The sequence below is a fragment of the Cyrtonyx montezumae genome, unplaced genomic scaffold (genome assembly GCF_038088225.1).
Source record: "Cyrtonyx montezumae isolate F1298 unplaced genomic scaffold, pur_monq_1.0 scaffold_0, whole genome shotgun sequence".
Taxonomy (NCBI): domain Eukaryota; kingdom Metazoa; phylum Chordata; class Aves; order Galliformes; family Odontophoridae; genus Cyrtonyx; species Cyrtonyx montezumae.
Window position 1 is genome coordinate 20572400 of NW_027071824.1, and position 12605 is coordinate 20585004.

The following is a 12605-nucleotide window of genomic DNA, read 5'->3' on the forward strand; positions in this document are numbered from 1 at the left end:
TGCAACAAAGAGAAAACATGGTCTAAAAACAGAAAAGATTCTGCTACTGTGTTTATAGCAGGAGGCAGACATGAAAATTGTGTTCTGTCCTTAAAAGACTATTCCAGGGAGCTTCAGGTTCCAGGTAGAGAAACGATAAGGCTCTTTCATTAAGTCCCGCTGTAAGTGGCTGCCCTTGTTTGCTCTCCAGCTGTCTGAGCTGAATGGTACAGGAGCCTACTGTAGCCTGAGCTGCCCTCAGCACAAGGATGTGGAAGCTCTGAGAGATCCCTGTCCTCTGGTACTACTGCTGAAGGCAGGAGGGACACCTGGGAATGCTGCAAGCTGTGAGAGATGCCTGTGGTGCAGGCAGTGGGACAAATGTCTCAATCAGTGAGAGCACCTGCTGCTGCAGAGAGCAGAATACATCATACCTCCTCTCCTGAGCCTCAGAATCCCTTTCTATCTACTACAGCTCCCAATTTCTCCTTTTGTTCTGATTATAGAGATTGAAGTCTGTATTTCTATAGGTCCCAGGTTTGTAACACCACCCAAAACAGCCACTGATATGGTCCTACCAATCCAGCTCTCTAATCTGCAGAGCCAGAAACCCTGATATTTCTGCCAGTACTAGTATACATTTTATCACTGATTTGCAAAATGAGAAAAACTCTTTTTCTGCCTAAGAGAACAAACTAAGAATAGGGAGAGAAACCATTCAGTATCTCAAGTCTTCTCAGAAATAAACCATGATAATAAATAAAGCTGGGAGAACAGTTTTGCTGATGGTATACAAAATGAGATGAGACAAAATACATCTCAAACCACCAAACCTGCTGACTGAAATTACTTTTAGCAAATCTCATCACAGATTGCTGGGAAACATGTTGCTTGATAGCCTGTACAAACAAACAAAAAATTAAAAATTAAAATAATCTAACAAGTTTGGTTCTGCAGCAGGAGAGGGAACTAATTTTAATATTTCAGAATTTAGTTCTAACCAGTCTGTTTAACTTTGAAAAGTCAATGCATATTTTAAAAAACTCACTTCACATCTGTTCACTGCATACAGGCCCAGAGGCAACCACCATCCTGAAACTTTGATCATCCAGCAGAAGCTGGTATCTGAAAGGCAGTGGGGGATTGTCTTCATTGCTTTCCTTTAAAAAACATTAGAAAAATAAGAATTTTGGTATAAGTTTGTATAGAGAAAAACATCTCACACGTGTAATGCTGTTCCAATGCTCCTGAACCAACCTGACAAACAGCCTGGCACATCCAGCATTTTCAACCACATCAGTCACCTCAAAGTTTCTAAGGCCTGAGAGAGTTCAGTTAAGTTCCATATTGGAGAAATAAGAGTTAGAGAAAAGAAAGTCTGAAGAAGAATTGTTCAACTATTGGTCTAGAGAATGCAAATAAAATTTTTGCTTATTTTGCAAGTTAAGGTCACAAATCTCATTTATATATATTTCTGACTTTGAAGAGGAAAATCTTACAGTTCTGCTTGTGCCACTTCAGTGGCACAAATCCTGATTTATGTAGCAAATTCCTGTAGAGCCTGCTTGAGATTCATGGTCACAGGCTCATTTGCAACAAGTCATCAGATCACTACATTTTCAGTCTTCACATTCACAGATTCACTCTGTGGGACTCATTCCTTGCAATCCCAAACGATCTTATCACTAGGCAACACTTAACTACACTCTACCTCTCTCAAGAAGTAAGCCATTAGTCGTCAAATACCAAACATGAACTACTGTATACAATATGCCTTAGCAAGGATTTGAGGATTATCTCATCTAATCAGATATAAGCATGTTTTCTAATCACTGGGTTTAAGCCAAAGCCCAGTAGAAAGACTTTCATTGACTTACACCATTTTGGATCAAGTGCATTGAGAACTTGATTAAGAGTGTCAAAGAAAGAGACCTTAATAAAAGTATAACTAAACAAATGAGGAACAAAAACAGTTAACTGAGTTAGATCTAGTACAGAAATTATCTAGGTACCGCATGTCATTACAGCAGAAGCCTTGAGAAAAAAATCTCTGAAAATTTCTAGATGTCATACACGTGTAACAGCCAACTGTTAATTTCTGGACTCCTAAAAGCAGGACAGATTCAAACATACTTTAATATTTATTATTTGTATAACTGCCTGCCATGTGCAAACAGGTTCATTCTAACATTGACGTATTCACTTCAGTTCTCGGGGATTTATTCCACTGACTCACAGAAACCACTGTTAGCATGCTTTCAAGTTTATATTCTACTCTCCCATTACTAAAGGATAAGAAATTATTCTTCCACTTTGTCCCATGAGACAATTTTCTCCTCCTGTGTTTATTTACATCCTTAAAATACTAGAGAGCAATTGTCATCTCCTCTCAGAAATCTCCTTTCCATTGCAAGCTCTTAAACTTTATTTCGTCCAAGTAAGCCACTCTCACCTCAGGCCTTTCATAATCCTTCTTGCTTCTCCTTTAAATTCTCTCCAGCCTGTAACCTCTTCATAGTGGTGAGATGCCTAAATCTGAACAAGGTATTTGTAGAGGCTAGCACTATACAAAGAAAAGATGTTATCTTCTGCCAACAATCAAAGATGCCTGTGCTTTCTTGCCTGAAGCTATGTCTTGTGTAGGGAGAGGACAGTTAATTTCATAGATCATATTTGTACGTAACTGTTCATGGAACCGGAAATAATCAAAACCAAAAATGTGAACTAGGACTAATTAAAATTACTACTACATGCTTTTTGATAATTTGCTACACTGAAAAAGATCTAGTTATTCCAAGAATATGGCTATTTAAAAATTGTTCAATTATACATGAAATGAATTAGCACCACATTGCCACGGAAGAAAATGTATTAGTGTTCAATCGAGCCTGCACCAGTCATGGAACAGGTGGGAATAAACTGCTGGATACCCTTACTGAAGCAATATCAAGGTTCAAAATGACATTTTAATGAATTAAGTATAGATTCATTTGTACGTGAAATCACAACTGTCTATTTGGGTCCTAATCAAGTTATATTTCAGTAATAACTGCATGCTACTGCATTGCCTGTTCATTACCAGTCAGAGCTGTGCTGGCCCTGAACCAGCATGGTGTCCTTCACTGATACATCTATCTGCTGCTGATAGGAATGGCTATTTAAACACAATTAGTAAATGCTATCAAATCTTGCTATAAACCATAAGAACTTCCCATTTCATTTTGCAGTCCTTCATTATTTGCTTATTACAGTATCTGTAAAGAAGTAATTCACCGAGTGGCAGAAAGAGAATTAAAAGAGCTAATTCGTAAGGTCTGATTCTTCCCACATGAATACTTGTGCAAAATAGAGCCATGTCAGCTGAGGTCTGCTGTAAAACTGGTGTAACAGAGCATCAGTGAAAGCTATGCACTTGCGTCCTCCACAGACACATATGGACACTCCTACTCCAATAATTATCACACTGCCAGTCTGACAGAACTGAGTTGAAAACCTGAAGCTGGGGAATGGCACATTGTGACTTTGTGCTCCACTGAAGCTTTCCTCAAGAATTTTGTCTACTATCTCTCATTAACCTGATGGTGAATCACAGTACTGGACATACGCAGATGAAGCTCAAGTCTGCACTATCAGCTGTAGAAACTGTCCTACAATCAAGTACATTGCTGATGAACACTACAACAGTGACTGCTGGAGCATGCAGAATCCTCTACACTCCTGCTCCAGAGTAGTAGATTAAATTACTCTAATAAAATGTAAAAAGTTCTCTTACATTCACAGATAGCACATCTCTGATTCCATCTATCTTATGTATGTCCCTGAAATAAAGAAGAAAATTGACAGATATTCAAGCCTAGTAAAATTGTCAACTACAGAAAACCCCCAAAGGTGAAAATAATTGCCAGATGCTCCAAATCCTCATTATATCTACACTGACAGTGTTTCAGTGCTCACCTCTTGCTACCAACTGCATTGCTCTTGCAAGTTGCCAGAGCACTCTAGCTAGTGTCAAACAGCATGCACCAAAGTCCAGGTCCTCTGTTGGTATAATATGGCAATGCTCCAGTGGCTTCAGTGCCTGTTAGCCAAGGCTCTTGCCCATATGATCTGTCTGCCAACACCATGGAAAATTTCTTTTGTCTCCGAGCAGCTCACGGTTTTGATAGCTAATTAGGAACTATTTCATATTCAACAAAATCTCAACTGACAGCTCTCCTACAACTGGATCACTCAAGGGTACTTCTTAGGCTTATTCCTTTTTTTGAATGGGCTCATTCCATTTTCTCTTTTGCATCCCAGTTCTTCTCTGAGGATTGGTGCCTCCTCGATGCCTTATCTCCCAGTGTCTCTGGGAGCTCTTCCATTCGTTTTGGACTACTTCCCTGTCCTAGGGTTCTGTTTCATTTGTCATTCACGTCCTCCTTTTCTCTTTTTATTCCTTCATTTATCTGTTTTCACGTTTATGGAAGTGAAGCAGCAAAAAAGTTCTTCACCAACTTCTAATATATTAACTATTAAATTTACACAGAAAGATTGCGGATTCCAAAGACAGTACAATAATTATTTTCTGAGTCTTTCTGTGACCTTTGTACCATGTTCTTACTGGGGAGAAACTTTTTGCTTCTATCGCCCAAGCAACAGAAAATAGTAATGTAGCAGTGGAAAGCTTAAGTAACTGGAACTACTCAAATTAAAAAAAATGTAATTTTAGGTCGAGACTTAAGTGAAGTAACCAACAAATGGATTTTACATTGAGCATATAGTTTGACTTTGCTATTAACATCTTACAGACAGTAAGAAGACTTGGTTGTATGAATCTCATCAAACTAAGACCTAGTATAAGCTTGTAATTAGGGATAAAAAAAACTCCAGTATTAGTACTAATAATTGTACAGAAGTCTTCCTGGAAATAAGAACTCCAATAGTCAGCAATGCTGGCCATCACATATCACTTCACTTACACAGAATGCTCTTCCATATATTAATTGTTTCTGCCAATTCTTTCATCAGCAGCTACTCAAATTGCTCTGTAGAGAAATTATTCAAGAATTTCATTAATAGAAGCAACTACTATCAAGGATAACTCCAGAGACAAACTCACAATGTGACTGTATGCTTAGTAGCAGCAGTACTGGAAGCCCTGTCAGAGTCTTCCACTGCTGTACAAAAACATACTGTCTGATTGTCATGTCCCACCAGCATCATTTCTATAGTGCAACAAGTCCATTGATGACAATGAAGGTATTCCTGATTAACTAGGAAAGAGAATGTAAGAAAATCATCACTACTGTATGAGTTTACTTTCTATAGTGGACTCTCTCCTTCAATCCTATTCTCTTCAAATCAGCTTAACATTTGGTCTATTTTTTATAACTTCACTTTCCCCCAGTTGACATCTGTGAATGAAACCCCAGTTCACATTTATTTTTACTGTAACGGAGGAAGCAGTGACAAAGATGCATCCAGGGTTTGAAAACTACAGCACACATGATGTTGATCAGTTAATTCTAAGTGTTCCATTTATTACAACTTATTTTAAGTGGTTTCTAGCTTTATTTATTTCTTTCTGAAATGTTTGCACTGACATTTCATCTGAGAAAAATATTTTAATTCATGCTATACATACAAAGGCAAGATCTGTAAACAAAAGATATCTCAGGTCTTTTTCCATGCAATTATTCAGAAAGATGAAACAACTGCAGATAGGAAGATATATACCTTTAAACAAAAAGGTAATCTGACTTACTAGATTCATCCAAACCTCAATTTTGCTTTTATCCCAATAATCAACTAACAATTTAAAGAAAAAAACCTAGCATAAGCCATATTCTTTAAACCCAATTTTTATACAAAAATACTGTAATCCAGCACTTTCCCCTTTCTCCTCTTCTCTTAAATGTAGTAGTAGTTTATTACTCCATCTTTGGGCATAAGGAAGCCAGACTTCCCATGCCATTAGAACCATCTGTATAAGCCCATAACTAAAAAACAAACAAACAAAAAAACCCTTCCATTTAAAATGTCCACTGTGTTTTTTGTCAAGTCTGAAGGTCCTTTACAAAGTTCTGATTGATTTTTTTTCTCTCAGTGTTATAAATGGGTATAAATAAATAAATACATAATTAGATGATTTTCCAAAGGCTATGCAAGAAAAAAAAAACAACTTGGCCCACTGTTTTAAGGACCAGATTAGATTTTAAAACATGGTGGTTCTGCTTCTTGTGTAACATTGTATCAATCACTTAATATCTTTCATTCTCTACAGATAGGATGGGAAAAAAATAAAAATAAAAACAAAGCACACCAATACCAGCATGTTAGATATGTGAGGAATTGCAAACATCTGAGAGAGATGCAGAAGTATGGGAAAAAGAAAAATAATGCTTTCAATCCATTCCTATTTACTTTATGAAGAAGACTTCCTCTCTGGATAAGCATGAGCATCCTCAGAATACAGGATGCCTCCAGAAACACAAACACATTGGGAATGCACATTAAGAGGAAAGACTATTAGGTAAAACAAGCAACAATTCCTGAAAAAATATATTCATACAACCTTGCAGTTTTCTAAACAGTTTTCTTTCACAGCCATTAAAATGTATAAAAATGATTATTTCCAAAACAGCATTACCGTGAATTATCACTACTCCTGTTGCCTAGCAACTGGAGTAATTTTTGAATAGTGAGCTACTTAAGTTAGTATTTGGAGTTTGTGCAAATGTGTATTCATTTGAGGGCTTAAAACACATTCTTAGAAATCAGAGGCAGAAAATCCAGCACTAATGTAAAGCAGAAATGTTTAAAAGAATACAAAATGGCATCAGTAATTACTACAGCTTAACAAAATCTTTCTCTGGCAGTACATTTGTGCTCAGGGCGGAGTTCTTTGCTCTTTCTTGGGGTTGCAAGTAACTTTCCAATATTTATGAAGATATTTTAAATTCCTGTGGAGGAAATCATTTTTGCCCATTCTTCTGACAGATTTTCTCCTAACCCAAGAGCAATGGAAACTGGTGACATGAAATGCCAATGTATTTAAGGAAAATAAAAAATTATATTTTTATAAGACATATCTTGAGCTAGAAAAAATCACTGGTTCATACTATGACAATATGATGTGCTTGCTTTGGAAACTTCAAAATTGGTCTGGACATTAACAGTGACAAAGAGATAGCCCACTGATATATTAGAGAGAGCTTTCAAGTACATAAATGAAAGATACAATCTTCTATAAATCAGGCTTAGTCACTTATTAGCTGCAAATGGTTGCCCATTACAGGGATTCTTGCCCATTCCTTGGACCCAAGTGGAATTTAACTTGATCACAGAATAAGATCTCCACCCCTATTATCCAGTGTTCAAGTATTCGTACATTACTTTCCTGCAGTCTTAATGGCAAGTTCACACTAAAGCTGGAGTCAATCTGTATTACTGTTCCCAAACATTTTCCTAAGGGAGAAAGATTCCATCTTTGTGGCTTCTAAGGCTCCCTAGTCTTGAAACAAACAAACAAAAAGGGCAAAACATACAGTAGAGCAGCATATGTTTACCAGAGAGACTACTGACAAAGAGGCAAATTAATCCCTGGCATAAACGCACTGCCCACTCAAGGTAATGTAGCAGCATCTGTTTATACCAACAATAAACCTGAACAAGCTTTTCCCTGCAACTGCTACCTGTGGAGAAAGGCTGGATATAGCAATTAACGGAGTTTAAGAGAATGCAGCGTGGAAAACTGCATTTCTGCAGAAAGAAAAAAAAAACTACCTATGTTTTTAGATGTTGTTTCAGGGCACCCAGGAACCCATACACTGCCTACTGATAACCTGCCACAAAATTCTTAATGGCTATTTAATAGCTCAGATAGAGAAAAGATGCTCTGTTTTATCTGCTACTCCATGGAAATTAGCTGAGATCACACACACAGTCACATAAGGGAGCACTTCCCTTGTTTTCCTTCAGTACCACTCACAAATGTTCATCAACGAAGTTTTGATTTTATTCTTAATGATGAAAAAGAACCTTTCTACAGGAAGGGAAATGATCTCAGCTTGGTAGGCGAGCTGTTGCTGTAGATAAGGGATGCTACTGAACATGTATTGCATCAGCCCATGGGATTCAGCTTCTTCAATGCCACACACACCCCTCTCCTTCCTCGCTTCTTTATCTACACTATCACGTCATTGAACAATAGTGCTTGCTCTCACAGAGCCACTGCTGTTCTTATAGGAGCAGATAAAAGAGGAGATGCTGGCCTGAAGAAAGCTTTTTTTGTTTCTTTCAGCAGTACAGAGATGCTGATGATCAGGTCTGCTGGCACTCCTGGCTGTGCAAACTCAGAAGTGTAACAGCTGGAAATTGTTGCAGAAAGAGATTGCTAGAGCAGTGAGAAGATATGTTTGGCAAAGCTTTTCTCACAGTTCGGCACCAGAAGGAAAAACAGCTGTTGTGTTTGGTAGCTATATCTTGTATGTCTAGTTTTAGCACAGAGAGCATCATTAACATCATTTTTCTATTTCTACATTTTGTCTTCTCTTTCACCCATAAAAACTATAAAGAAGAAGGATAGATTTTTGATAAGCATAGGCTGAACTGCATTTTGTGAATTGTAGAGTTCAAGCTATTTTCACACTACAACCAGGTCAGTGAGCCACAACACACTTGTGAATGCTTACATACACAAATTTGGTTGACCCTTAACTGAATTTCAGTCTGACTAGATTCCAGAAACAGGAATATTTCTGAACAGCATGCTATAAAACCAAACCGTCAAATAATTTTGGAAAAATAAATGTTAAAATTAAAATTACAAGCAAACTCACTTCATCTTTATCTTTTGAAGACAAAATCAAAGAAGCAAAACTAGTCAATATCTTACAGTTTTGCATGAACTTGAGAAATAATCATATTTGCAGCCTTCAAAATGGTTAAAAGGGTAAATTTAAGGACAAAATATACTCTGTGAATGACTTCCTTGGTTCACTCTCCATGTCATCCTATTGTTTCTAATTCCAGGTCTGATACATGTCTTCAATGAATGGTGAAATTCATTGTTTGAAAGATGCTACTGCAAGCTATTCCTATAAGGCTGGCTATTACTCCCTAGGATTTAGGCTAGAGAAGAGCAATATCTTCCACAAAATCAGAGACCTATCTGAAAGAAAAGCTCTGTGACTGTCTGGGCTGGGTACTGTAGTCCAAACTTACTTTCAGTCCTGTACATGTGACAAATGGTCTGAGACAACAATAAAGAGAAATGAATACAAAATTTACCTACCAAGTCAGCGTTTCTTCTGATTTCCCAGAATATACTTGCAATAGCAAAGGCCACTTGTCTACTGTGACATATAGGGCCTACTTCTTTATTGCAAGTGAAAGGCTGATTGATTCAAACCACACACAAAGTGCAAAGTATCCTTGCATCACAGTAATAATCCCATGGCAAAGATGGATGCTTATTGTAACAGTTATTTTTTGAGAAGCTAAAATCTGCATCATGTAGAGTGAAATAATGTCTCCTATAATAATTTCTCTCCTTCATGGAAGCAAATTTTGCCTCCATGGAGCTAATACAAACCTGCATTGTTATAGTAGGCATGGCTCGGATTCGATCAGAAGGACTTGGGCCCTCAGATGCTTTGAAGCATTAAGATGTTTCTGAACAATCCTACAAAACTAAATTCTCACATGTTGAACTCTGATCCTTGAGATCTTTAAGGCAACCCTAACACAAAGTACAATATAGACAACAGATATTAGGTAAAATCAGGGTTCACTCAACCTACAGGTTTTGTCAACTATGTCAGAAGGACTGCACTGACCCCAGGAGTCTCTCTCTCTCTCTGCTTACCACAAGTTTGCCTCAGGGCCAGACAAGCAACTGCTTGCAAGCATTCTCTCATTAGCTGCACAGAATATCACTTACTTGTATGGGATGTGTTTGCTTCCATTGACGAGGGCAAGGATGACGTTGCCCAGTGCTGACAATGAGAGACAGAGGCCAGAACTTCCTTCCCGATTTTTGCTGAGCACTTTCACACAGCTTCCCAGGTCAATAAGGTGCAAGCGGCTGCGACCTCCAGACACTGTCATAAACAAAGAAAGAGGATGGTTAGCGTGTGCTTCCAATAGTTTCCCAGGAAAGCAAAAGACTTGCCACAACTTGTGAAGAGGAGACAACCCAGAAACTCCTCCTAATTCACGGCAGCAGCAGCAAACTGTACGGATACAAATAAATTCACAGCTATTTCAACACAGCACCTTAACATATGCACCTTACCCCCAGAAAAATAAATTAGAATTGGGAGAGATCTGGTCTCAAGAAAAGATAACAATGGAGCAACTCCATGATGGAGACCTTAGAAGTTTCCAGATACATTTCTTTGCACTGGAAATGCCTTAAGAATCATAAATATGATTTTATTGACAAAAAAGCTGATACATTATATTATTTTGAAGATTTACTTAAAGAAATTCTACAACAAATATATAAGCCATTCTGTTTCTAAAGGCCTATGAAACTACTAGCTGTAACTTCAAAGATGTTAATCTGTGGTCAAAAAATAAGGGAAGAGAGAGATTTTGTTTTGCAAATAATGCAAAACACAAAGCTCACTGCTTATTACTACTACCTCATACTCTCTTTAAAACTACTAAGCCTTTCTGTGGAATGTGTTATATGGAATTCTATAATTCTCATTCCATTGTAGGTGACAGCTAATTAAGATAAACAAATAGAAGTAGACGTTTATGAAAAGAAATTGAATAAGGAGAGGGAAGTAGAAAGGAAAAAAAAGAAAAATAGCAGAAAAAAAGAGAAGGAAATAAAGAACAGAAAAATAATGAAGCAGACTGAAGATAGGAAAGGGAGGAAAGGTAAAAAATAATAAGGAAGAAGGAAGAAAGAAGACTTTTTTCTGTGAAAGTGGTTCATGCTATGGAATTTGAGTATTATATTCCAATGGAGTAGCCAGCATCTCTGTCGACAGCTGTCAAAATAAGTACTACTTTAAGGCTCTGTTAGTTTTTCAGCTGCATCAGGTATATAGCAATAGAGGACTTTCATATATTGGACTGTAACATGGGCTGTCATGCTGAGTATTATGAAAAAGAAGTGAAGAATAAATGTCTGATTATAATAAAAATTAGCGGCCAGACATTAAAAATGCTAATTATAAATTACATTAGTATCTAATAAAGATGTCTGTGAGCATTTCACCACCATGCTCTCCAAGGTGCTCATGGGGAAATAACCCACACATGTACCAAATGCCTGAGTTCACTGAATGCAGGCAGCTGTACCTTCACTGCTTCTGAATGTCTGCCTCCCATTCAAGTACTCTTAGACACAGGAGCCACTAAGTTCTTTAAATCTGCTACCTTCAGAAGGCTGATGTTGCTTTTTGTGAGAAGTCCCCAAAGATTTTACTTAGAAAAACAGGTTTATTTCCTACTGAAAATGACTACAGATGACTTTAATGAATTATATTTAATAAATATTTCCATTGCTAGAATTATCAGGCATTGAGGAAGCAAAATAAAATGAAAGCAATCACTGCCTTTTAAACTTCAGTTACTCTGAACTCATAGCCCTACTACACAGGCTGAGGTAGCCCAGAATAAGAGAGAGGACAGGATCTTTTGCTCTCATTTAGTTTACAAATCAAAATAAGACCAGTGTTCAGGATAGTCAGTCCACTTATTTTATCTAAAAATGAAGTTATTTGTTAGGCAAGTTCTTCTCTAATGTGCCTGGCATTATGGAGAGAAGTGAAACATCCTAGTGCTTGTTTTTGTCTATGTCCACAGAGACTTTGCAGAGCTGAAACTGAAAAATGACAGTCAGTTCTGCCACAATTCCTTTTTTTTTTTTTTTTTTCCTCAACGGTGCTAACCCTGCTTCGTGACATTTCTGGTAATTAATCCAACCAGGAGGTAAGTACAGTACTTATGCATTAATCTAGCTGTCATTTTTTGTCAAAATCATGCATCAAGCCAGCTTCTTAATCTCATCCTTCAGATGCTGTGTTTCTTTTTCTTTTCTTTCTCCTAACCCATTTTAATCCTGTTACTGGAATCTGTATATCTCCACTGTCTGCATGTTGTTTTCTGAGAAGTGCTTCATTACAGCAGGAGACACTGCTAATCACTAGGTGCCATTTATGAGCAGCTGGAATTCCCCTTCATTCAATTATCAGCCAGATCTGACCCTGCCTGACTTGAGAGGCCACTCAGATATGGAAATGTGAAGACAAGAGTTGGTACTGCCAAAAGATGAAAATGCAACTGTGGACACTGGGCAAAGCATATAATATAATCTTAAATGATTATATATTCTTTTTTGTTTTGTTTTCTTAATGATTGATTATAGCCACAGGAAAATATTTTTTCCCTTTTATTAACTGCATTTGAAAATAGTAGCAAAGGACTGTATGTACATGTACTTGCCTGTGGTAAAGAGTAGGGAGTATTAAGTAACTGTAATAATAATTCCCTTTAAATCAGCCATCTTTATTCGTATGCACCAGTCCTTTTGAACATTCAGTCTTACTTTCCACCGCAGGGTGGTTAATTAATAAATCTTTAGTTAATTGAGTTTTCTGCCTGCCAATTCCACTGGGGTTATT

General features: G+C 37.3%; 1 protein-coding gene across 1 annotated transcript in view; it reads right to left on the reverse strand.

The window, feature by feature from the left end:
* The window catches only part of KIF26B (kinesin family member 26B), a 185754-nt gene that overhangs the window by 34506 nt on the left and 138643 nt on the right, over nucleotides 1–12605 (reverse strand). The window contains exon 9 of the mRNA XM_065735770.1: nucleotides 9905–10064. Coding sequence (XP_065591842.1) covers nucleotides 9905–10064 — 160 coding nt within the window. The remainder of the gene's footprint in view (nucleotides 1–9904; nucleotides 10065–12605) is intronic.